The sequence below is a fragment of the Nerophis ophidion genome, linkage group LG12 (assembly GCF_033978795.1).
Source record: "Nerophis ophidion isolate RoL-2023_Sa linkage group LG12, RoL_Noph_v1.0, whole genome shotgun sequence".
Classification (NCBI taxonomy): domain Eukaryota; kingdom Metazoa; phylum Chordata; class Actinopteri; order Syngnathiformes; family Syngnathidae; genus Nerophis; species Nerophis ophidion.
The window spans coordinates 55,335,209-55,362,162 of NC_084622.1; the positions used below are offsets into that span (position 1 = coordinate 55,335,209).

Sequence of the window (26,954 nt, forward strand, 5' to 3'; positions counted from 1 at the left end):
AGGCAAGGTAAAGTTTTCCTGGGAATGATGCGTTCAGGTTTGTGTACGGAAGCGGTCTGCAGGTTGTAGGGTCAAAGGGTAAAGGCTATTCCTCCTTCGTTGAGAACACAGCCATCTTGGATTTTACGAAGTCAAGTGAAATTGATGCGGTGAGGATTATTGTACTTGTTTACCGGCTTTTAAAAACCTACGTGCCTTAAAGTTCATGTGAATGAATGGCAAATCGGCCCCGCTGTTTTGTCTCCCCTTGTATTGTCTGCTCCGGCTGCTTAGCACTAGCAGTTAGCTCCAGCTGGTAGTCTCCCCTTCTCTGGTGGCTGCAAACGGAGCGTAAATTGAGCCCAGAAAGAGGCAACCGTGTGGGGGGGAATATCCTCTAGTCGGGGCCTGCTTTTTCCAGTGCCTGGGAGACAAGTCTGTGTATTTTAAAAGGAGGCTGAAAGACTGCTTCTATTCAGTTCAATTGGTCTCTCGCTAGCGACATTTAGCTGGCTATGCTAAGGCTAATCACAAGCAGCTAGCCTGCTTACCTGCACTGAGTTAGTCCACACTTGTTTGCATGCACAGCCTGCCATTAAACACAATTCCTTAACTGTGTTACATCCTATATATCAGTCCTTTTCAACCTTTTTCGAGCTGAGGCACATTTTTTTGCGTTGGGAAAAATCCGGATGCAGACCACCTGCAGAAATCACTTAAAAACGAAACTCAGTTGACAGTAAAAAGTCGTCGTCGCAATTGTTGGATATGAATTTAAAGCACAACCAAGCATTCATTACTATAGCTCTTGTCTCAAAGCAGGTGCACTGTCACCACCTGTCAAATCACACCCTAACTTATTTTGTATTTTTTGCGGTTTTCCTGTGTGTAGTGTTTTACTTCTTGTCGATCAATCAATCAATGTTTATTTATGTCTCAAAGGGCTGCACAAACCACAACGACATCTTCGGTAGGGCCCATATGAGGGCAAGGAAAAACTCACCCCAGTGGGACGTCGACCATGATGACTATGAGAAACCTTGGAGAGGACCACATATCTCTAACCTAGTAACACACTTCTAGAGATACCCTTTAGATACTCGGTTTTTCTGTTCTATCTACGCGGTTATGTGGTAGTTGCTAGGTCCTGCCATGCGCGTAACAGCTTACTTACGGAACAAATTACAATATAGGGCCCACATAAGGGCAAGGAAAAACTCACCCCAGTGGGACGTCGACCATGATGACTATGAGAAACCTTGGAGAGGACCACATATCTCTAACCTAGTAACACACTTCTAGAGATACCCTTTAGATACTAGGTTTTTCTGTTGTATCTACGCGGTTATGTGGTAGTTGCTAGGTCCTGCCATGCGCGTAACAGCTTACTTACGGAACAAATTACAATATAGGGCCCACATAAGGGCAAGGAAAAACTCACCCCAGTGGGACGTCGACCATGATGACTATGAGAAAACCTTGGAGAGGACCACATATCTCTAACCTAGTAACACTCTTCTAGAGATACCCTTTAGATACTAGGTTTTTCTGTTGTATTATGTGGTAGTTGCTAGGTCCTGCCATGCGCGTAACAGCTTACTTACGGAACAAATTACAATATCGCATGCACTAATGTAAAGCATGTCACCGAGTAACTCCAAAATTATCAGCTCAGTTTTGACCAAAATTGAGTTACTGGGTTTTGCCTCTGGACAGGAGATATGTGGGCAACCAGGGGACAGAAAGCAATGGATGTCGAGCGGATCTAACATGATATTGTGAAAGTCCAATCCATAGTGGATCTAACGTAACCGTGAGAATCAAGTCCAAAGTGGATTCAATATATTAGCGAGAGTCCGATCCAAAGTGGAGCCACCAGGAAAGCATCCCAAGCGGAGGCGGATCACTAGCGCAGAGATGTCCCCAACCGATACACAGGCGAGCGGTCCATCCTGGGTCCCGATTTTGGACAGCTAGTACATCATCCATGGCCACCGGATCGGACCCCCTCCACAAGGGAGGGGGAGGGGACATAGGAGATCAACTGGTCTTAAAAGGGGGTCTATTTAAAGGCCAAATACATTTTAAGATGAGACTTCAATGCTTCTACTGAGGTAGCATCTCAAACTGTTACCTGGAGGGAATTCCAGAGTACTGGAGCCCGAAAGAAAAACGCTCTATAGCCAGCAGACTTTTTTTGGGCTCTGGGAATCACTAATTAGCCGGAGTCCTTTGAACGCAGATTTCTTGCCGGGACATATGGTACAATACAATCGGCAAGATTGTCTTCCACTCCTATTTTTTCTGGCATTTTCCTGTAGCAGTTTCATGTCTTTTTTTGTGCGATATTTCCCGCATCTACTTTGTTTTATCAATGAAGAATATTTCAGTTGTTTTTACCCTGTGATGAGTTGGCGACTTGTCCGGGGTGTACGCCGTCTTCCGCCCAATTGTAGCTGAGATAGGCTTCAGCGCCCCCCGTTACCCCGAAAGGAAAAACCGGTAGTAAATGGATGGATTATCCTTCTTCGTGGGGACATTGTTGATTGTCATGTACGGATGTACTTTGTGTATGCCGTCTTTGCTCCGCAGTAAGTCTTTGCTGTCGTCCAGCATTCTGGTTTTGTTTACTTTGTACTTCAGTTTTAGTTTTGTTCCGCATAGCCTTCCCTAAGCTTCAATGCCTTTTCTTAGGGGCACTCACCTTTTGTTTATTTTCTTGTTTAAGCATTAAATACCTTTTTTTTACCTTCACACTGCCTCCCACTGTTTCCAACATCTACAAAGCAATTTGTTACCGGCTGCCACCTACTGATATGGGAGAGTATTACACGGTTACTCTCGACAACACATACACTTAACAACACATCATTTGCAGACAACAATTACTGGTTTGCAAAAAACATTTTTTACCCCAAATAGGTGAAATTAGATAATCTCCCACGGCACACCAGATCGTATCTCACGGCACACTAGTGTTGAAAAACACACAGTGGTTGAAAAACACTGCTAAATATTACACTGATCTATGCTTTATTTAGTGTGTGTGTCGTCTTAATATTCTGTATTTGCAATACATGGCAGAGGGGTTAGTGCATGTGCCTCACAATATGAAGGTCTTGAGTAGTCCTGGGTTCAATCCCGGGCAAGGGATCTTTCTGTTTGGAGTTTGCATGTTCTCCCCTGTGACTGCGTGGGTTCCCTCCGGGTACTCCGGCTTCCTCCCACCACCAAAGACAGGCACCCGGGGATAGGTTGATTAACTAAATTGGCCCTAGTGTGGGAATGTGAGTGTGGATGTTGTCTGTCTATCTGTGTTGGCCCTGTGATGAGGTTGCGACTTGTCGAGTGTGTATACCGCCTTCTGCCTGAATGCAGCTGAGACAGGCTCCAGCACCCCCCCACCCCCCGTGACACCAAAAGGGACAAGCGGTACAAAATGGATGGATGGATAATTATGTACTGTAGTATAACATCAGAACATTTTAAATCAATGGAAGCCCATGGCATATTTTTTTTAATGCTAAGCCTGGAGTAGTGTAATCATTTGTTTTCTTCCTCTCGTGTCCTTACTCTAATGTTCCCTCTTTCTGCAGGTGACAAAAGGCATGTTTGGTTCTAGAAAGAAATTTCCAGAGTTTATGGAGGTCGTGGACAATGACTTTAACGATGAAAGCATGTACTACAACCAGCCGTCGATGTTCCCTCATCGGTCGGACAAAGACGTGAGTTGTTTTTAGTCCTGCCACGATCGTCTGGAAATGTTTGGGTCCGTAGATCTAACCTACTAATTTCTGTCTTCAGATGCTGTCGTCACCTTCGCCATCGTCGTCGTCATCGGGGCAGCTGTCACAGCTTGGTGCAAGTTTGTACGGTCCACAAAGTGAGTGATGGAATAGACTATTTGAAACTAGTTTTAAATTCTTCTACAGTCGTCTCTAGCCAAATCGTGCTGCGGCTTCTCTACATTGTGGATTTTTTTTTTTAAACGCGTATTCTCCATTATTAAAGGGGAACTGCACTTTTTTTTAAAAAACATTGCATATCATTCACATTCCTTATTATGTATGACAAGAAAATTCTTAATGCATTCTGAGTTTCTGACTAGTGAATAAATGCGAGCAAAACTCTGCTCACAATAGAGCCTTTGGGAGTCGCTGTATTCTGTCTTTAAAACATTTAAAAAAAATATCCAACGAAAAAAATGGAATGGAATGAAGTAAGGGCAAATGATATATAATCTAGAATTACTTTCACAAGCTCAGAAGCGTGAAAGCAGCTCACCAGCTCACCAGCTCATGATGTCAATATATAGCAGCATTAGGATGTTGCCTCTCTCTGATTAATGTGCTGCTAAATGTAAGTCCTTAACATTAGCGCTTATAATTATTAAATATATATATATATATATATATATATATATATATAAACAATATCAATAATACATTGTTTGGTTACAAAATGTAAATGTGTATTGTTGGCGCATTTTGGATGGTTATTTTTGGGGATTCATGGTTGAAATAGATGTAATGATGTCATGGCTCCCATTAGCTCCATCCATCCATTTTCTACTGCTTGTCCCTTTTGGGGTCATGGGGGGTCGCTGGAGCCTATCTCAGCTGCATTCGGGCGAGAGGCGCTGTACACCCTGGACAAGTCGCCGCCTCATCGCAGGGCCAACACAGACAGACAGACAACATTCACACGCTAGGGTCAATTTAGAGTTGCCAATCAACCTATCCCCAGGTGCATGTTTTTGGAGGTGGGAGGAAGCCGGAGTACCCGGAAGGAATCCACGCAGTAACGGGAAGAACATGCAAACTCCACACAGAAAGATCCCGAGCCCGGTATTGAACCCAGGACTACTCAGGACCTTCGTATTGTGAGGCAGATGCACTGACCCCTCTTCCACCGTGCTGCCCATTAGCTCCATTGCAAACATACTTTTATTTACGTTTCTGAATTAGAATGCATTTAAGAATACGTACAGTATGTGTTCTTGTCTCTCATAAGAATTTTGAATTATAGGCAAAAAAAAAACCGCAGTTCCTCTAAGAAGAGTTAAAAATACATGTTATATATGACCCATATGTATTACTAGTGGTGTGGAAAATGGGATAGTTATTCGATGCATCACGGTTGGAACGAGGATGATTTTGAATCAATAATAAATGCCCAAGTATCAATGTAATTATGTAAGTTTAAGTAATACAGATGGTTTTAAAATGCGGATCTAGTGCAGACAAACAGTGGGAGGAGGAGAGGACAAGCTATTCTAATTGCTGCGCTAAGATAACTTGAATGTGTAGCGATGAAGCAAAAAAGGAACTTGTCTTGTACAATATATTCAACTGAAAACCCCCCGTAATAGAAAGTAACCAGCTAAAAACAGGACATTAGCAAGTACATTAATAAGTCACCAGAGCGAAAATACACACAGTGCGACAATTCTGTCAGCTATATGAAAAGGTAGACAGTAGATACAACACAACTCTTTGAATGGAAAGTTTATTGCGACCTGAGGCCAAGTGTCCAGTGCATTTTGTGGTTTAAGAAGGCACAAAAATTAAAGCCCACTTGCCAGGTAGGGCCATTTATTTATCATTTAGCAGGCGTCTACTGTTCTAATGCATCAAGTGTTTCTCTCTCTCGCTCTCTATTTTGCTCTCTCTCTGTCTATCGCTCTCTGTCTCTCTATCTCTGTCTCTCTCTGTCTCTATATATATGTACAGTATATATATATTTGTATATATATGTGTGTGTGTGTATATATATATATATAGTACTTTATTGATTCCTTCAGGAGAGTTCCTTCAGGTGTATATATATATATATAGTACTTTATTGATTCCTTCAGGAGAGTTCCTTCAGATATATATATATATATTTATATATATGAGAGAGAAAGGCTCCCACCAACGCGAAGCAAGTGTGACGTCAGGCTCTCTGCTGCTTGCTTTTTGACACGGACATGGTGCAACAGAATCTAAACAAAGTCTCTAAACAACAAAAATGCTATATATGTTGCCCATTGTTTTTATAGTAGAAACTATTACTAAAAAGATTGGAGAAATCTCTAGAAATAAAAATAAAAACATTCTCAACAAATTGCAATATTGTTTATAATAAGCGACAACAATTTAAAAATAGAACAAAAAGATGATTTCTATGAAAATATATATGTTAATACCATACTTGATAACAGATTTGTTTTAAATGTATAGTCACATTTTTTTTGCCTTTTTATAGAATATTATTTTGTGCTAACAATTAAAATATATGGTTTATTAATAATAATCCTATTTCGTTTACCACAATCAAGCCTGCAACTAATTATCCACAATAAACAAGAGACGACTGTATAAGGATAGTATTTTATAAAGTGTGATTTTGCATGGTTAGCAAAAGTTTCCGAATTGTCTTGCTTACAGTATTCTTCTCTTTTGTGCATGTGTGGTTTAATTGTTCCGCTCCAAACAGGTACGCTTGGCTTTTCGGTAAGAGGCATGGGAAACAGCACGCCTCAACTAAACCGAAATTTAACGCAAAGCTCCCAGCTACCAAGTCATATCACCCCCACAACAGGTGTCCCAACCATGTCCCTACATACTCCTCCATCGCCAAGCAGGTACCATGCTCATGACACTTTATAACACCTGGAATCATCAAACATGACAGTTGAGAAATACAACAATACATGTCATCACCTTTTCTAAAGGGGGACTTTGCCAATGAACACGAGGAACATGCTGAACCACTCTCAGGTCGGTCAAGGCCTCGGTATGAGCAACAGGACCAATAGTATGAGCAGCTCGGGCCTCGGCAGCCCCAATCGCAGCTCTCCTAGTATCATCTGTATGCCCAAACAACAACCAGCACGCCAAGCCTTCACTGTGAACAGGTTAGTGGATGTAGTTTGACAGATTCACATTTTGACCTGTCAATCCTCTCTGTCCATTACCCGTTTGTAGCATAAAAAAAAATGTCTAATCAAATATATTTTGGTTTTAGCATGTCTGGATTTGGAATGAACCGCAACCAGGCGTTTGGAATGAACTCGTTATCAAGCAATATCTTCAATGGTACAGGTTAGAATGTTTAACCTTTTTGCTTACTTTGTGTCTCTCCCACAGCATCCATAAACATTATAAGTAGGCCTGAGCCGATAATTGAACGATAAATTAAAATGAACTCGATAAATTGCCATGTTTCAGAATTTTTTTTTTTATTGCCATTGTTTGAGAACGGGTTCACAAACTAGGAATTGTACTTGGTGCAATCGTGCAACATAAAACACATATAACACAGAGTTTGTGGGTTTGTTTTTTTTTGTCTCTGTGAGTGGAGGCAGGACTGCTAGGCTCCTTTTTAGTCACTGGTGAGGTAACAAAAACCAAGAGGGAAACAAGATGATTGCAAAGCCAAATGTCCCGTTGTGGTAATATTTCAGTTTTAAAACGGAATAGGCAAGATTAGCCTTTCTTTTTTTTTTTTTTACCTGTTTTTTTAAAATATTTTATTTCTCCAGGAAATTCCCATTAAGATTACATGGACAAACACGAAAGTTTAACTAATTGTGGCCGATGAGGACAAAAAACACTCCCAAAACACTTGACCCAGTTTTTCTAACTGGGGAAACGTGTGTGCATCTGCTCTTCCGCCTCTGTAGGAGGGGTACCTAAGGTGTCTTTTCCTCCCTGTGAAGTAAGTCTGCTCTGGCATAGTTTTCCAGAAAAGTCCAGTCACATCATTAGTATTATGATGTATCATATGAATTTTGAACATTATTACGGTGGGTTGAACGCAACACCATCACGTAATTTGTTTTCATATAGTCGAAACGGCTAGGTAAACGTTATCTGTATATTTAAAGACACATATGTGTTTTTTTATGAATTATTAGTGTCAACATGTCAGGTTGTTTCTCAGTACATGATGCTTTTACGCCTATTTTAATGTTTTTCATGCTTTTTTTCCAGCGCCATAAAAACAGCCAGGTTTAATGTGTGGGCCCACGTGTCATCGAATGGACACCCCCGCTTGACCTAACCATGCAGTTAATCGTTTGTTGTGCGAAACATGTATAGTAAATGACAAAATACAGTTATTCAGTGTACCGATTGAACCCATGTGAAAGAGTCCTTCAATGCGCAACTACATTTCCGCATTTCCTAGATTTGTATGCAGATGCACATGGGGTGCATGAATTCAAATGGCGAGCACATTTTGCCAAAAATGTTGGCACTCAATGGAAAAGTGTCTCCAGACTACGGCCGGACAATATAGGCACAAATAATAATCTAGATTATTTTGATTGATAATGTATTCACAATTAATGAAATAATTATTCATTAATTTGAAAACATTAGTATTTATCGTTGCACCAAAACTCAACATTAAAATATAGTTAAAAACGGATATAAACAAGTACAATAATAATAATAATAATAGTAGTAACAATACATTTAAATAATAGCAATATAGAAACAATAACATTCAGGTTTTCCCGTTATAATTGTTTTTAATTAAGTTTTTTACCTTTTACACTTATTTTACCACCATAGAGTGTGTATTCTTTTTTTCAAATAAAATGTATTAAAATATTTTTTAATAAATTGCAAAAACCCTCACATGATGGTGCTATACATCTTTGGACAATTTTGACCGGTATTTTAGGTCAAAGCAAAATAAATGTGTGAATGTATCTTTAAGTGCTTTAAATCAAAAAAATGTTTCCCTGTTGTTCACAATCATTATGAGGGACCAGAAGTCTTTTTTTTTAAATTATAAAGACAATAAAAAAGCGCTTGTAAGATGTGGCTAATGGGAGTCACCGTTTAAAACAACTTCAAAAGCTTCCATTAACATTGTATATACACACTGCAATTAAATATATAATGTAGTAACAGACACGTTCATAACAATATGTAATATGTATAGTATGTATCGTATTTTGGTCATTTTATGCATTGTCGAAACTAATTTCCCCAGCGCATTTATTTCAGTTTCCATAGCAGCTCACTTCCGACCTACAGCAACAGAATTTGTGTTCTTATTTTTATATACAGATGCGAGTGTGTTTTCTAATTATGGCAGACTTGGTAATAGAAATTGAAGAGGTTAATTTTTTGACGCATGAGGATTCACAACCTTATCTTTTTGAAGCTAAATATACAGAGGAAGATTTACTGCTTCTAGAAGTGAGCACGAAGAAGAACGTGAAACGTTGAAGCAGACGGAAGCTGAGAGAGTGACAGTGACTTTGACGGTGTAAATGTGGAACTTGGAGCCATGTTATTTTGACATAAATAGTGTGCTTACCCTAGGTCAACCTAAAAAAACGTCCCCGGTCAGTCGGACCAAACACATAACTGTCAATTGAGTGAGTCACTATATCAATCATGATATACGCAGCACGTCATGCGTGTTAATAAAACTGCAGTACATACAGTGTCAAGCTGGCTGTGTACAAACAAAACATTAAATAATACTTTACAGATACTGTAATATAATTGTTCATGTTTTTCAGTCAGTACAGATTGGTGTCCTATTTCATTGTGTTGTGCATTACAAACTTGAACGTGAATCAGCTGGTGACAGATAAGCTTGCTTATCGCTTGTAAATAATGTAAATAATTCAATGTATATACTCTGATGATTAACTTATGTGATGACTACATTATGCTGATAGTGTATATTTGTACCATTAATTTATTAACATGGACACCAACTTAAACAATTTGAAAAATGTATTCTGGTGTTATCATTTAGTGGTCAATTGTACGGAATATGTACTGTACTGTGCATTCCACTAATAAAAGTTTCAATCAATCAATCGCAGTAGCTAGCTCACAGCTAATACTGTAGCACACTATTGCTCACTAGAAAAAAAGGTTCCATAGTAGTCACTTTTACAAAAACAATGTTTGGTTATTATACAGATTACGGAATATAAATCAGGTAGTGAAGGCGGTTTTTGGATGCATTTTCAAAGTGATTCAGAGGTAGAATTGATTGTTCCATTAGCTGCATTGCTAGCCGTCTAGAACGAGACGATCTTTAGAAAAGTTAGAATGTAAAAAAAAAAAACTTTTCGTATTCTTGTTTCTCATAATGATTGTGAACGATAGGCAAAATTCCCAAAAAATGCAGTTCCCCTTTAAGTACATTATTCTTGTTGAAGTTACTTTTTTTTTAAACCTTAATTTTGTTAGCGGATTAGGATCAGATGTGGCGCACCACGCTATTATTGTAAAGCGAGTAAGTGGGCTGTTCTTCGCAGCTTGATGTGTAAGGAGACAATTTGAGGCTGTAAAAAAAGAAAACCAAGTTGCGACTGCTGTTTGTACATTGATGTTACATCTATGATGTCGTTCACAACAACACAAGCAGATATGATGTGTTGTGGGTGTATGAATTGTTCTTGCTCGCTTTAGCTTTGTTGTAAGAATCAGAATCAGAATAGTTTTAATTGCCATTGTTGGAGAACGGGTTCACAAAGTAGAAATTTTACTTGGTGCAACATCAAACACATATAGCACACCATAGAATAACATGAGCTGTAACATAGCTTTTAGAACTTGTTATTGTTCATATGCCTGACGGCCGAGGGGAAAAAATGGTCTGGATGGACCGTAGTTTTAGGATGATTATTTTTAGCCAAACTATTTGAGAAATCGGACTAATTTAGTGCTTGGACAGTTTTAGACACGTACTGAGTGAATCGACGCTGTGATTATTTTTCACTGGTTAGGGGCGGTATCCACACTTGTCACCATTTAATGATAGCAATGCAGTGTTAAACGCAAGCCAAGACTCTACGGAAGTGAAGCAAGTGAAATTAAGTGAAACAAAGCGTTCAGCTGCAGCTAACCCATGAAAAGTTTAATATTGTTAATAGTAATAATGTTAATATTTAAGTTTGGCGTGGTGATGGAGTTTTGTGTTCATACACAATGACCTCTGGCGTGGAGGGGCATGGGTTTCACGGAGCTGGTTTGTCTATGCGGTTGTGAAAGTGCTTAATTTGATTTTCACCGGCGCCTGCTTTTTAAATGTTAAAACAATCACCCTCATTTAATTGTGGCTGCCAAAATCGTGATTGTGATTAAAATATGATTATCATTACCAGAACTGTGTGGTCCCTACCACTACTAAGTCAGAACTTTAGGCTACTTTGTATTACAAATGGCAACAGCAGATGATTTTAGCATGCATGTGCATGCACGAGCCAATGTGCCCCACGACAAGAGGATAAAGAAAATAAGGAAGTTATTGACTAAAACTTTGGACTACGACTGAAATAAAATGGTGGACTCGCACAAAGCTCTTTGGGTAAAACCTCTTCCATATATGGAGATATCCGCTGACGTAACAAAGGCAAAATACTTTACCAATGTCTCAATTTCCAAATGGCTCGTTTGCAGCAAGTTTGTAAGAAGGCAAGATTTTTTTTATAAAAATCTACGCCATGCCTTCATGGTTTGATTTCACATTTTTGGGACTTATGGGGATTCCAAATACACATAAACAGGTACTCACAGGTAAGAAATTTGGTTTTGCATGATAGGGCCGTTTAAAATAAAATACAAAGAAGTCTTTGTCTTTTAAAATTTAGACAGCATGTTTGTGTGAATCAAGATCACAGCTTTTGTGCAACCCTCTTTGATGTTTGAATTCTTATGCTTGCTACAGATGGCAGTGAAAACTTAGCGGGACTGGATCTGTCAGATTTCCCTGCGTTAGCGGACAGGAGCCGGAGAGAAGGGACAGGAAACCAGTCGGCGGTGCTCAACCCGCTGGCTGGAAGGGCTCCTTATGGTAGGTTGTTTACTAAGCAAAAAGATACTGTACTACTTTAGTTTTTATGACTTCAACCATTTAGCTAATGTTGTGCTATTCTTCTAACAAGTTGGCATGGTGACAAAACCATCAACAGAACAATCACAGGATTTCTCCATCCACAACGAAGACTTCCCTGCACTGCCTGGCGCAAACTACAAGGACCCCTCGTTAAACAGTGACGACAACAAAACTGTAAATGTAAGAGTAACTGCACAGCAACACAGTGTAGTTTTTTCAGCTGTAGATGCTATAGAATCCCTAATGACCTTCTTTAACAGTCCATGCCTGTGTTTGGTTAGAACTTGAACGCCACAAGCAAGAGCACATCCAACGCAGATGGACCCAAGTTCCCTGGAGACAAGGCGGCTTCGGCACAGAACAACAACCTGAAGAAAGGGATCCAGGTGTTGCCTGATGGTGAGAGTGCTCAGTTAATTGTATTTTTAGAGAAGCATTTTTTATTAAATAACAGTTTGATACAGGCTCACTTTCTTGAACTGTCATTTTTTTCCTCCCCGAGGAAAGTCCGGGATTGTGTACATGGAGTACATGTGTAAAGGCAAACTATTATAGCAGGGGCTAGTGGCCTGGGGGCTTTTTGCGGCCCACCATTTTTTCCCATTTACTTAACTACATTGTTTATTGTATTTGAGACTCGTGCATCCTGGGCAGTTAAATATATTATGGCCATCTTGGATCTCACGAGAAAGAACACTACCACAATGATGCAGACGCAGAAATGACAGCACAATAAACACATATTCAGCAACACAAAGAGTAACTGCCTGTAAGAAAGCGGAAGTGTCTCTGACCATCTTCATATACATTTTTTACATTTATTTAACTTTTTTATTGATTTAAGGCAGAGGTATCCAAATGATTTTCTATTGCGGGCCGTAAGGATGCAGAGATTAGGGCTGCACGATTCTGGCCAAAATAATAATCACAAATATTTTCATAAGTATTGAAATCATGATCATGAATCACGATTATTCATTATGTTAGGATTGGGGGTTAGGGTGATGAATGCGACTCTATTATTATAATAATAATAATAATAATAATAATAATGGATTAGATTTATATCACGCTTTTCATTGTTAGATATTCAAAGCGCTCATAGAGAAGTGGGAACCCATCATTCATTCACACCTGGTGGTGGTAAGCTACATCTGTAGCAACAGCTGCCCTGGGGTAGACTGACGGAAGCGTGGCTGCCAGTTTGCGCCTACGACCCCTCCGACCACCACCAATCATTCATTCATCATTCATTCACCAGTGTGAGTGGCACCGGGGGCAAGGGGAAAGTGTCCTGCCCAAGGACACAACGACAGCGATTTGGATGTCAATAGGTGGGAAGCGAACCTGCAACCCTCAGGTTTCTGGCACGGCCGCTCTAACCACTACGCCATGTAGTTTTTAATTAAATAGTAGGGGTGTGGGGAAAAAAATCAATTTGAATTTGAATTGCGATTCTCACGTTGTGCGATTCAGAATCGATTCTCTTTTTTGTTTTTAAATCGATTTTTAAATTTTTTATTTTTATTTTTATTTTTTTATCAATCCAACAAAGCAATACACAGCAATACCATAACAATGCAATCCAATTCCAAAACCAAACCTGACCCAGAAACACTCAGAACTGCAATAAACAGAGCAATTGAGAGGAGACACAAACACGACAGAGAAAAAAAACAAAAGTAGTGAAACAAAAATGAATATTATCAACAACAGTATCAATATTGGTTATAATTTCAGCATAGCAGTGATTAAAAATCCCTCATTGACATTATCATTAGACATAACAATTAAAAAAAAGAACAATAGTGTCACAGTGGCTTACACTTGCATCGCATCTCATAAGCTTGACAACACACTGTGTCCAATGTTTTCACAAAGATAAAATAAGTCATATTTTTGGTTCATTTAATAGTTAAAACAAATTTACATTATTGCAATCAGTTGATAAAACATTGTCTTTTATAATTATAAAAGCTTTTTTAAAAAACTCTACTACTCTGCTAGTTTGTCAGCAGACTGGGGTAGATCCTGCTGAAATCCTATGTATTGAATGAGTACAGAATCATTTTGAATCGGAAAAATATCGTTTTTGATTTGAGAATCGCGTTGAATCGGAAAAAATAGATTTATAATTGAATAGTGACCCCAAGAATGGATATTAAATCGAATCGTGGGACACCCAAAGATTCGCAGCCCTATTAAATAGTCTAATAAGAAGGCTAAATAAACTTTATGGGTATATTTAAAGACACATTTATTTGTTTTTGATCATTGTTAGAATCCGTGTGTCAGCTTTTTCTTATTACATATACTAATTTCCATTTTTTATGCTTTTTTATGGTGCCAGAAAAAAAAGGCATGTTTCACGGGTGACCTGTGCGTCATCAATTGGACACCCTCCTTGACTCTATCATACATTTATTCGTTTGTCACGTGAAACATGTATAATAAATGATAAAATACACAAATATTGTTATTTAGTAAAATTATTGAAAGAGTACTGTAATGCACATTTCTTCCTTCTCCATGACAACACAGAAAGGTGGCACTTTTCGAAAACCAATAACATGCCCATGCCTGCCAATGAGTTCCGTTCCCACGACTGCGATACACTGACCCGAAAAGGGACACACGGTACAAAATGGGTGGACAGAAGATATAAAAGAAAGCGTCATAAAAAAAAGGGAACTTACATTTATTCCCCTTGTATTGCCCACTGGGAGAGACTTTCCAAGCGAAGGAGAGACAAGGATTATTGGGAGGAGGAAGTCTCAATACAGAGACCACTTCATGACGTAGTTATCACTGTCCATTTCGAAGTAGAGGATCCAAAGATACCATCTTCATTCTTGATGATGATCGCAGCCAATGTTGTTTTCGTCATAAAAATGACGATGCGCACCAATGTCTTCTCTTATTCTTGAGCGGCAGGACATGATATGGTTGTTTTTGTTGTGTGTGCCCCTCAAAATAATTAGCGTAATAACAAAGATGCGTTCTTTTGCTTCGCCGCGGTAGATCAAATATGTTGTTTATCCGCAGAAAACACTTCAAAAAGTAAAGGAAAACAATCCTGTCTTGCTTCCTCATTCATGAGTAAACGTGTGTTGTTGGCCCTCTGTGTGATGTAGAGCGTCATCATGTTATGTCACACTTCAAATATGCTGCAGTCGTTTGCTGACCCCTTGTTCTCTCCCGCCGCTGCAGGTCGGGTGACCAACATTCCCCTAGGAATGGTAACGGACCAGTTTGGCATGATAGGTCTTTTGACGTTCATACGGGCAGCAGAGACCGACCCAGGGATGGTGCATCTGGCGCTCGGAAGTGACCTCACAACACTGGGACTCAATTTAAATTCACCAGAGTAGGACTTCAAACAAAAATTACAGCATCAATTAAATGGCAAAACAATCTTTAGTGATCTTTGTCTCCTCTCCTGACAGAAACCTTTACCCTAAATTTGCTTCTCCTTGGGCCTCAGCGCCTTGTCGACCACAAGATATCGGTAAGACATCTCTTTGATTATGAGAAACCATAAAGATGAGTGATTGTAAAATAAAATATTACTGGCTTATTTCTTCTGTTGTATTTCTTCAGACTTCCATGTTCCATCGGAGTACTTAACCAATATCCACATACGGGACAAGGTAATGAAATGCAATGAGACCTCTAAGAATGGTTTATAGTTCTCTTACAATATAAATAATCCGTTGCAGGGTCAAACACGTGCCACAGTAAAACCTCCTATGTCAGCAACGGGTCAAAAAGTGAATATAACAACAAAATAGAACTAGTCGCCCTTTGATTACATGTGACAGATGTGGAGGACAGTTTTTTTTAAAATGAATATGAGTTTTTAAATTAGTTTTCTTGTTGATGATTTTATTTGGTTTTGTATTGTGTCGTTATATTTATATGGTAATTATTATTCTGTGACTGTAAATTGTTTGCTTGATTTCTTATTGATGCTTTTGTTTTTTTCTGTATTGTGTAGTTATAAATATTTGCTTTTACTTGTAATTGTATTGAGTTTGTGGACCCCAAGAAGACTAGTGGATTGTTGTGGCAACCAGCTAATGGGGATCCTAATACAAATAAAAATCAAATTAACGTGTAAAATAAATAAATAAAAGATGTAAATGAATTGAGTAATTTTCATTTTGATGACTTATGATCAACATAGTATGCTTAGCATGAGGTCACATTTTTTTCGCACCAGATTTTAGTAAGACTTCAGCAATGTCGCCGTTTACAAGATGTATTCAAGCTTTACTTTTTGTCCTGTACTAATTTCTGTCCCCCCTACTGTCCTCCCTCCAGCTGGCTGCTATAAAACTTGCTCGATATGGTGAAGACTTGTTGTTCTACTTGTACTACATGAATGGTGGCGACTTGCTCCAACTTCTAGCAGCCTCAGAGCTGTGAGTATTCTCTTGTACAGTGTTTCCCATACGTTCATTGTTTTTGTGCTGGACCATCACCACCCATTTTGGCGCTATCTGTCTCCCCGCGCTCATAAACACACAATAAACATTCCTAGTCTGCCAGAGAATAAGAAGACTGCACAGGTTTTGCCAACTTTGCAATTTTGTTGCTGTATTTAAAGAGTAATTGCAGCCCTGTAGATACTCTTTTAGCAACAAATCTAATGTAGACTTCTTAAGACTGAAATAAAGGTAGGTATCGCTGATTTGTGCCCCTCCCCCCACCCAAAGGCACGCTGGCTGGTAACTAGGATTGCGCAATCAAAACAATAGAAATGATATCAGTTTGACTAACGATAGAGTTTTGATACCATCTTCATATTGTGTTGATTCATGTTGATGACACATTCTAGCTGTGAAACACAAATTTGACACCCGACAAGCCAACAAAGACATTTTTGATTGATTGATTGATACTTTTATTAGTAGATTGCACAGTACAGTACATATTCCGTACAATTGACCACTAAATGGTAACACCCCAATACGTTTTTCAACTTGTTTAAGTCGAGGTCCACGTTAATCAATTCATGGTACAAATATATACTATCAACATAATACAGTCATCACACAAGTTAATCATCATAGTATGTACATTGAATTATTTACATTATTTACAATCCGGGGGGTGGGATGAGGAGCTTTGGTTGATATCAGAACTTCAGTCATCAACAATTGCATCAACAGAGAAATGTGGACATTGAAACAGTGTAGGTCTTATTTAGTAGGATATGTACAGCCAGCAGAGAACATAGTGAGTTCAGATAGCATAAGAACAAGTATATACATTAGAAGTACATTTGAGTTGTTTATAATCCGGGGAGATGGGATGTGAATGGAGGAGGGTATTAGTAAAGTGTTGAAGTTGCCTGGAGGTGTTGTTTTAGAGCGGTTTTGAAGGAATATAGAGATGCACTTACTTTTATACCTGTTGGGAGTGCATTCCACATTGATGTGGCATAGAAAGAGAATGAGTTAAGACCTTTGTTAGATCGAAATCTGGGTTTAACGTGGTTTGTGGAGCTCCCCCTGGTGTTGTGGTTATGGCGGTCATTTACGTTAAGGAAGTAGTTTGACATGTACTTCGGGATCAAGGAGGTGTAGCGGATTTTATAGACTAGGCTCAGTGCAAGTTGTTTTACTCTGTCCTCCACCCTGAGCCAGCCCACTCAATTGAATGTAGCGTCCTTGCCAGCTGCTAACGTCACTCCACAGTGCAGCTTCTAAATCATTAATTCTTGCCTTCACAGCAGCAAATAAGTCACTGGAGGACTCAAAGACAAGAAGTAATAGCTAAACTTGCTACACTACACATTGTAGGAGGATACAAAGAAAACTAGCTAACCGCCAAGCTCAAGCTCTTGAATGTAAACAAAGGTGGGCGGATTGACACAAATTTTGACTGTAACAACATCAATTATAGTATCAGAGTATGGTCGATACTACAGTAATAAAATCTATATTTTATATCATCACAAAATCGTTGTGTTAATGTTTTTGTTATTTACAAACTCAGGAAATAAGAGCCTATTGTTATTTTGCAATATTGGCTAGGTGGCCACTTGTCCAGCTGGGATAGGCTCCAGCGCCCATGCGACCCCGAAAGGGACAAGCGGTAAAAAATGGATGGAAGGACTTCATACATTGTGTATGAAATAAAAGGGAATAAGGAAATGATTTATATTTTTCGGACTATGAGTCGCGTTTTTTTTTGTAGTTTGGCCGGGGGTTAGACATGGCCAAACTATAAAAATAAAAAAAAACAGAGAAGATTGCGACTTATAGTTCGAAAAATACGGTAAATATTATTGGATATGTGCGGATTACAGTTGGGATAAAAAAAGATATTGTTTAATTATCTTAAAAATGTGAATTATTAGCATTGATACGACCAATTCGGCCAATGTAACTAGAGTTTGGATCCTTACTCAGAAGAGTGTTAACACAAGTGTAGATAGAAAGAAATTACAACTCTGGATGTATACCAAGTAATGATATTTTTTGGTACCAGTCCCTAATTGGGTCGGTACAAGAACACTGCTAAAATTCTGGACTAATATGAAATGAACGAATGAAATAAGTTCATAATAATATGGCTAATATACGGCTATCTGTACTTTTTAAATCCATTTGACCCTGGTAATTATGACAAGAACTCTGTCACATTCATCCGAGTGTCGCTGAAAAGCATAAAAAAAAGACACAGCGGAACAGCCCATCAAAGTCGACATTTTAATGCCCCACTTAGGGTTATGAGGTTTGCGTAGTAAACAGAACCATAGATTTATGCGTCAGTGGAATCGTGGACCAAACACTGTTTATCAAAAACAGAATCTACAATGAATGCGGAAAGTCACAGGAATTGGTATAATGTGACTTAGATGCTGTCATTGAAAGGAAAAGGGGAAATCATGTTTAACTGACAAACCCTCACCTCTATGGAGCCTGGCCAGCGAATGGCCGGCACTCCAACTGGCATCCCTGCATCTCTTCTTGGGCCATCTCCATGCCTGCCTTCTTTACACGCCGCCACCTCAAACTACCAAACTAACTCCAAAATACAGAGTTGAACAGTTCCCAAATTACTTCTAGATGTCAGGTGATCTGTTTTTTTGGCAAATTTGATGACTACTGGTTGTCCAAAATATGTGTGAAAAACACAGTATTACTTCTGGCAATGCTTGGAAGTAGTGGACATGACCATGGATCTTCAGGATTGCTTGTTATTTTTATTGGATAGTAGTATGTTTATTTTAATTGTTAGTTTTTCCTTTACTACCTCTTGTGTTATTTATTTTACCCCATATTTGTTCCCACAATCGCACCTTAAGTTTGAGTCTTTAATCTCGTTATATGCAAATATAAAGACAATAAAGTCTATTCTATTTTATTCTCACCATATTCTATTCTATTCATTCAATCAATCAATATTTACTTATATAGCCCTAAATCATGAGTGTCTCAAAGGGCTGCACAAGCCACAACCACATTGGTAAGTTAATGCTCACTTGACAGCTTCTAATACTAGAGTTGGAGCACCAGTGTTGAAATAATAACCGATGCTTCTTTCAATTACTTGAAACCATGTAAACTCAAATTTATTAGTACATTGTTATGTTGTTGTGCTTTTTGTTTTAAATGTACATAGAATGTTATAAAATGTCGAACTAACTCCTAGTTGATTTGGTTTGCTTTAAAAACTTGCAGGTTAAAAACAATGTAAAAAATTGTAATGTTTATCAAGAGCACATTGTTTTTTTCCCATAACGCCCAGTCCAAGGATTTGATAATCAGCTTGAAATAATCACAAATAAGGAAGCAATAAAGCTAATAAAAAGGGTAATAGAAATGTTAAGTTATTTTCACAACTTTATATGCACCAATTCAACTTATATATATATATATATAAATAAAGGTTTATTTTAAACAGGGACAGATACAGAAATACAGATATCTGAAACAGTCATCCAATGTATGCATCATAGTGTTTGTAGCCAAAGCTAGTTTACAACACTTGTCCCCAACAACAACAACACAGATCCAACATCATTAAAATAGGAAAATAAAAAGAATAGTCCATAATAATGATAATAGTAAAAACAGAGACAAGTTGCAGACTAGATAATAAACAATAAGTAAAGATTAGTAAAAACTAAACATGGGAACACGATTGTTGCTCAACTAGCCACAAATGTGTTTGTTTTTTGAAAGTGACAAGTGCAGGTATCGTATATCCTTGAATAGCCGCTGAGCATGTAATATGTGCCTGCCTTGAATTACGGCCGGGCAAAACTCGTTCCCCAAATTAATAATTGCATGCTTACGTTGTGACGTCATGAGTGACCTTTCACCTGCAGACTTTTCTAATCGGCGGAGGATTTTTTTTTTTGCTTTTAGTATGTGTCAACCAAGGGTTTTTTCCACAGCCATTCAGATCACACTAATGGCTGTGATAAAAAACAACTTCAACACTCTTAATAATATGTGCCACACTCTGTGAACCCTAACCAAACACATTTCTGGAGAACATATGCCCTGCAACACACCACAAACGCAACACAACACCTACCCACAATGCAATGCATCCACGACTCCTGGCTACACCGTCCATACACCCGCTGGCACCGCTGTAGAGCATTGGTCCCCAACCACCGGGCCACGGGCGCAGAATCATTTTATATATATATATTTTTTTTTTTTTATCACACTCAAATTTTTACTGCATGCCATTGGTAAGCGCAGGGGTGAGAAGAGGTTTTAAAATTATTAGCGCCTGCTTACTTTTACCGCATGCTTTGAATAGGCGCAGGAGTAAGAAGAGGTTTTAAATTAATTAGCGCCCCGGTGGCTATTCAAGGAAATACGGTATACTTTTCAAAGTGTCAGGTAGAGAGTTCCATTTTATTGAAAAGGCAGTCTGGGCAAAAGATGTTCTACGGAATGGAACGCAACAGTTGCCTTTTGACATTGCTGGGGTGGTAGATCTGGTACCACTTTGTTGTCCAGGGTGTACCCCGCCTACCGCCCGAATGCAGCTGAGATAGGCTCCAGAACCCCCCGCCGTCCCAAAAGGGACAAGCGATCGGAAATGGATGGATGGATATGCACCAATTACATATGGTACCAATAAATACCAGTATTGATAAGGGAGTAGGGTTCTTGAGGGTGCATGGGAGTTTGCCCAACCAGTCTACATGTGCTTCGTGGACTTGGAGAAGGCATTCGACCGTGTTCCTCGGGAAGTCCTGTGGGGAGTGCTCAGAGAGTATGGGGTATCGGACTGTCTTATTGTGGCGGTCCGCTCCCTGTACGATCAGTGCCAGAGCTTGGTCCGCATTGCCGGCAGTAAGTCGAACACATTTCCAGTGAGGGTTGGACTCCGCCAAGGCTGTCCTTTGTCACTGATTCTGTTCATAACTTTTATGGACAGAATTTCTAGGCGCAGTCAAGGCGTTGAGGGGTTCCGGTTTGGTAACCGCAGGATTAGGTCTCTGCTTTTTGCAGATGATGTGGTCCTGATGGCTTCATCTGACCGGGATCTTCAGCTCTCACTGGATCGGTTCGCAGCTGAGTGTGAAGCGACCGGAATGAGAATCAGCACCTCCAAGTCCGAGTCCATGGTTCTCGCCCGGAAAAGGGTGGAGTGCCATCTCCGGGTTGGGGAGGAGACCCTGCCCCAAGTGGAGGAGTTCAAGTACCTAGGAGTCTTGTTCACGAGTGGGGGAAGAGTGGATCGTGAGATCGACAGGCGGATCGGTGCGGCGTCTTCAGTAATGCGGACGTTGTACCGATACGTTGTGGTAAAGAAGGAGCTGAGCCGGAAGGCAAAGCTCTCAATTTACCGGTCGATCTACGTTCCCATCCTCACCTATGGTCATGAGCTTTGGGTCATGACCGAAAGGATAAGATCACGGGTACAAGCGGCCGAAATGAGTTTCCTCCGCCATGTGGCGGGTCTCTCCCTTAGAGATAGGGTGAGAAGCTCTGCCATCCGGGAGGAACTCAAAGTAAAGCCGCTGCTCCTCCACATCGAGAGGAGCCAGATGAGGTGGTTCGGGCATCTGGTCAGGATGCCACCCGAACGCCTCCCTAGGGAGGTGTTTAGGGCATGTCCAACCGGTAGGAGGCCACGGGGAAGACCCAGGACACGTTGGGAAGACTATGTCTCCCGGCTGGCCTGGGAACGCCTCGGGATCCCCCGGGAAGAGCTAGACGAAGTGGCTGGGGAGAGGGAAGTCTGGGTTTCCCTGCTTAGGCTGTTGCCCCCGCGACCCGACCTCGGATAAGCGGAAGAAGATGGATGGCTGGATGGATGGATAAGGGGGTACTGGTAAAAGTCTATCGATATAATCCCTAATTATAACAGAAAGTAACCAGATATTTGACAAGTAGATGAAAAATAGTTTTAAGAAAACAATATGACTACAAATGATGCAATATGTTTCTGCATATGTCAGCAGCTAAATTAGCAGCCTTTGTAACGTGTTTTGAGATGGGTTTGTAATTTTTTACATGCCAAATAATATATGCTGATACCGTTGTAGAAAGAAGCTTAAATATATATCCCTATACAAATTTGGCCCATCTCTACTAATATTAATAACAAATAGTTTGGAATCCCACACTTACTTGTTTTGCTTCCCATGATTTTTACTGACTTTTTGCAAATGCATCCGAACAATTGTCATTATATCGCTTCCCCAGCAGAACCTTTTGCAAAATTAATCAATCAATCAATCAATCAATGTTTATTTTTATAGCCCTAAATCACAAGTGTCTCAAAGGGCTGCAGAAGCCACAACGACATCCTCGGTTCAGAGCCCACCTAAGGGCAAGGAAAAACTCACAACCCATGTCAATGTGAATGACAATGCGAAACCTTGGAGAGGACCGCAGATGTGGGTGAACATGCCAGTCTTGTTTTTTTGTTGAGTCCTACAACATGTTTATACTGTAAGTATTGTACTTATTACACAACATTAGGGCTGCAAATCTTTGGGTGTCCCACGATTCGATTCAATATCCATTCTTGGAGTCGCGATTCGATTATATATCCATTTTTTCCGATTCAACGCGATTCTCGATTCAAAAACGATATTTTTCCGATTCAAAACGATTCTGTATTCATTCAATACATATAGGGGTGTAACGGTACACAAAAATTTCGGTTCGGTACGTACCTCAGTTTAGAGGTCACAGTTCCGTTCATTTTCGGTACAGTAAGAAAACAACAAAATGTACATTTTTTGGGGTTATTTATTTACCAAATTTGTAAAAAATGGCTTTATCCTTTAAAAAATAGTAACACTATAATAATTCTACCCACGTTAATCCACATTAAACTCCCTCAAGTTGTTGCTTGGATTAAATAAAATGACAAAACCTTTCTTCTACATATAAAAAGTGCAACATTAAACAGTTTCAAGTCCACTCATCATGCTTAATTTATTACAGCATTTGGGAAGCCTGTAGTTGACTTTTATTATACACACACACACAGCAAAATGAGCTAACGTAACGCTAAAAGTTAATTAGCCTTCACCTCAACCCAGAACTATGAGAGAGCTGAGCTGCAGTTTAAGTTTCTAGAAGGTCAACGGGCTCATAGTGATGTTCGTAGTAGTTGTGACTGGGAAGTGTTTTTTATAATTTGGGGAGTGTACGATGTCCTGCTAAACCAGGGGTGGGCATTACGTCGATCGCGATCAACTGGTCGATCTCGGAGGGTGTGTCAGTCAATCTCAAGCCAGGCATTAAAAAATAGACATAAAAATGAGCAATCATCAATCATACCAAGACTTCACTTTCGTCAGTTGTTTGACATTCTCAGCACCCGAGGATCTTGTGAGATGACGCTGGCTGCTGCGAGCTCATATTTAAGAAAAAAATCACTAACAGGGCGGACGCAGAGAAACACATTTTATTTCTAGAGACTCCGTACCTACTGTCAAAACTCTAAAGACCGACTGCACAGTTCCTGTCTTCACCATAAAAGACCTGTTTCATCCTGCCTGTGCTAACAAAATAAGAGTCTCAGAAAGCTAGCAAGCTACGGAGTTTGATGCCAATGTATTTCTCCCCCGCCCTCAGCGACCGCTTTCTCACTTGCTTGCCCACCCGCACAGTCACTGACGTCACTCACCTGCTGCCAGACATTAAAGGGCCACACACATATGCTACTCTCATAACAAAGTGTTTAAAAACGAGTATGCAAGTTGGACAAATGAGATGCCAAATCCAAACACTTTCATGTGGTATTGAACAGAAAGGAGGACTTTTTTTTTCCTCCATTTGAAAATGCGGACGTTATCAGCACCACTGTCTAATTCCAATCAATGCAAGTCATCAGAATCAGGTAATACACCAACTTATATTCTTGTCTTCATGAAAGAAAGGAATCTATGTGTGTTAAACATGCTTGTATTATCATTAAACACCATTAACTTGTTAACAAAAATGTCTCTTTCATAAATAAATAAATATAAATTATAAATAGGAATGAGGTAGATCTCCTCGACTTGGTCAATTGAAAAGTATGTCGCCTGCAGAAAAAGTGTGAGCGCCCCTGTGCTAAACACATATCTGCTCATCTCGACGGCGGAGCACTGACTGCATGCGCTCTGAATACGCACTGCTGATTGGCTTTGTATGTAACCAATCAGATGGTTGTGTGGGCGGGACAATGCTGGGTGCTCACTGCTCAGACAGACAGAGGCAGAAAGCAGAGCAGCTTGTTAAGACTTTAGATTACAAACTCGTTCGATACACCCTCGCACCGAACCGAAACGGTTCAATACAAATACACGTACCGTTACACCCCTAAATACGTAGGATTTCAGCAGGATCTACCCCAGTCTGCTGACATGCTAGCAGAGTAGGAAATTAAAAAAAAAAAGCTTTTATAATTGTAAAGGACAATGTTTTATCAACTGATTGCAATAATGTAAATTTGTTTTAACTATTAAACAAACCAAAAATATGACTTATTTTATCTTTGTGGACACAGTGTGTTGTCCAGCTTATGAGATGCGATGCAAGTGTAAGCCACTGTGACACTATTTTTTTTAATTTTTATAAATGTCTAATATTGATACTGTTGTTGATAATATTCATTTTTGTTTCACTACTTTTGGTTTGTTCTGTGTCGTGTTTGTGTCTCCTCTCAATTGCTCTGTTTATTGCAGTTCTGAGTGTTGCTGGGTCAGGTTCGGTTTTGGAATTGGATTGTATTGTTATGGTATTGCTGTGTATTGGTTTGTTGGATCGATAAAAAAAAAATAATCGATTTTTAGAAAAATGAGAATCGATTCGTATTCGAATCGATTTTTTCCCACACCCTTACACAACAAGCATCTTAGTTGTAGTGTTCGTGACCAAATTTGAAGGTGTTGAAGTAAAACTACAAATGCTAATCAGTAGCATGTTTATGGCAAATCCAATGTAAACTTGCATCAAGCTAGCCCATTTGGAAAAGTGTAGGATATTTGAGCACTTTCTATCAGGCATGCTACGTTATCTAGCTGAGTCTGCTATGAATACACTCGTTTCCCCGCCGAGTCCACAACCGTTAGTGCCGTCACGTGCAGCCGAGGTCTGGAAAGAGGCTACCGTTGGATTTCATGTGAACCGACTGGACTCGGTACCCATCCCTAGCCGCCACCGCCACAAGTAGATTGCCGTTCTTTGGGGAACACTTGGACTTAAATAGCCGCTGGTGAGTTCACATCACAGTGTTGGTATTCTAACTCGTGTCTCCAGCTTTAACCGGGACTGGCGGTACCACAAAGAGGAGCGAGTGTGGATCACCCGGGCGCCCGGCATGGAGCCCACACTGAAGACCAACTCTTACGAGAGGGGGACCTACTACTTTTTTGACTGTCTAAACTGGAGGAAAGTGGCCAAGGTGGGAGTCCACTGCTGATTTCTGCGCCGATTTTTTTTGGACCCCAAAAAAAAAAACAGCAACAATGCTAATGTTTCCTGTCAAAATTGTTTGTGCACATCCAAGGAATTCCACCTGGAGTACGACAAGCTGGAAGAGAGGCCTCACGTGCCGACGACATTCAACTACAATCCAGCCCAGCAGGCGTTCTAAGGCTCCAGCTGTCCTGCAAGTGTCCTGGGAGGGCGCTGTTTTTATTCCTCGAGGATTTGTCTATTTGACTGCAGGAGGCGGGAGGGCGTGTCTGACATCAGAACTCCTTTTCATGCTGCCCACAGAACCAACACTTGTTCCGTTTTTATTCTGTTTTGTTTCCCCCTGTTTTTTTTTTTTTCCCTTCTGTCTTGATTTCGAGCAGGGTCTGTGTTATGTTTACGTCTCGGAGTCTGAAGCCTGAGTTCTCCCAGGGACCCTCGAATGTAACACCAGAAATAAGGGCAAGGCTAAGTTAACATCCTCAGACTCAAGTGAAAGAAATGCAATGTTTATTGTTGCACTATATTTAGTAATAAAAGAACACAACATTTCTTTTGTGTTTTTTATTTTTTATTTTTAAATGCCAACACTCCCTGAATTTGAATTTTCATTGGTCCAGGAAGTTTCCCCCTTTTCTCATTTTATTCCACCACCAACTATCTACATGTTTTCTCTAATTTCTTGGTGTTTCACCTTTTGTTTCTATTTCTTGTTGAATGTGGACTACTTATCCCATATGGACAAATCCTCCACAGAGTTGCTTTAAGGCAAACTAAACACTTTCCAGTCTTTGTTACAATTTTGTAAGAACTGTGTATATTGTGTTTCTTTAAATCACATGGCTTAGTATATGTAATTTTGAATGTGTATATATGATTGCAATATATATATGTGTATACAGTATATATATATATATATATGACATCTATTTTGGAAGGAACCTTTCTCTGCCTTGTACCTCGTTTTTTGGGGTTAGCGTGGATGCAATATGTGAAATTAGCTGCGGGAGAGTCTGAATCAAAAATAAGTTACAAAGTGAACATAGTGAAACCTTTTTAGAGAATGACGCAAAAGTCAAGTTTAGGCAGCAGAATTTCATAGGAAAAAATATGGAGAAAAACATAAAAAGGTGCAAGTCTGTCTTGTATTTCTCCAGACGACTTCTTCATCTTTGTATTAAAGCAGGAAAAGGCTTTCTTGAATCACAA

General features: G+C 39.7%; 1 protein-coding gene across 2 annotated transcripts; it reads left to right on the forward strand.

Moving 5' to 3' along the window:
* On the forward strand, nucleotides 1–26,954 carry cnot2 (CCR4-NOT transcription complex, subunit 2). 2 transcript variants are annotated; one of them, XM_061917805.1, is made up of 15 exons: nucleotides 1–149; nucleotides 3,576–3,704; nucleotides 3,784–3,862; nucleotides 6,460–6,607; nucleotides 6,698–6,880; nucleotides 6,991–7,061; nucleotides 11,674–11,799; nucleotides 11,891–12,021; nucleotides 12,123–12,240; nucleotides 15,052–15,208; nucleotides 15,288–15,349; nucleotides 15,442–15,491; nucleotides 16,165–16,265; nucleotides 25,587–25,731; nucleotides 25,837–26,954. In XM_061917805.1, the coding sequence occupies exons 2-15, from the start codon at nucleotides 3,588–3,590 to the stop codon at nucleotides 25,921–25,923; spliced, it is 1,575 nt and encodes a 524-aa protein (XP_061773789.1). In that variant the 5' UTR covers nucleotides 1–149; nucleotides 3,576–3,587; the 3' UTR covers nucleotides 25,924–26,954. The 2 variants fall into 2 exon arrangements, with proteins under 2 accessions (XP_061773789.1, XP_061773788.1); XM_061917804.1 differs by having other exon boundaries at nucleotides 2–149; nucleotides 6,991–7,067.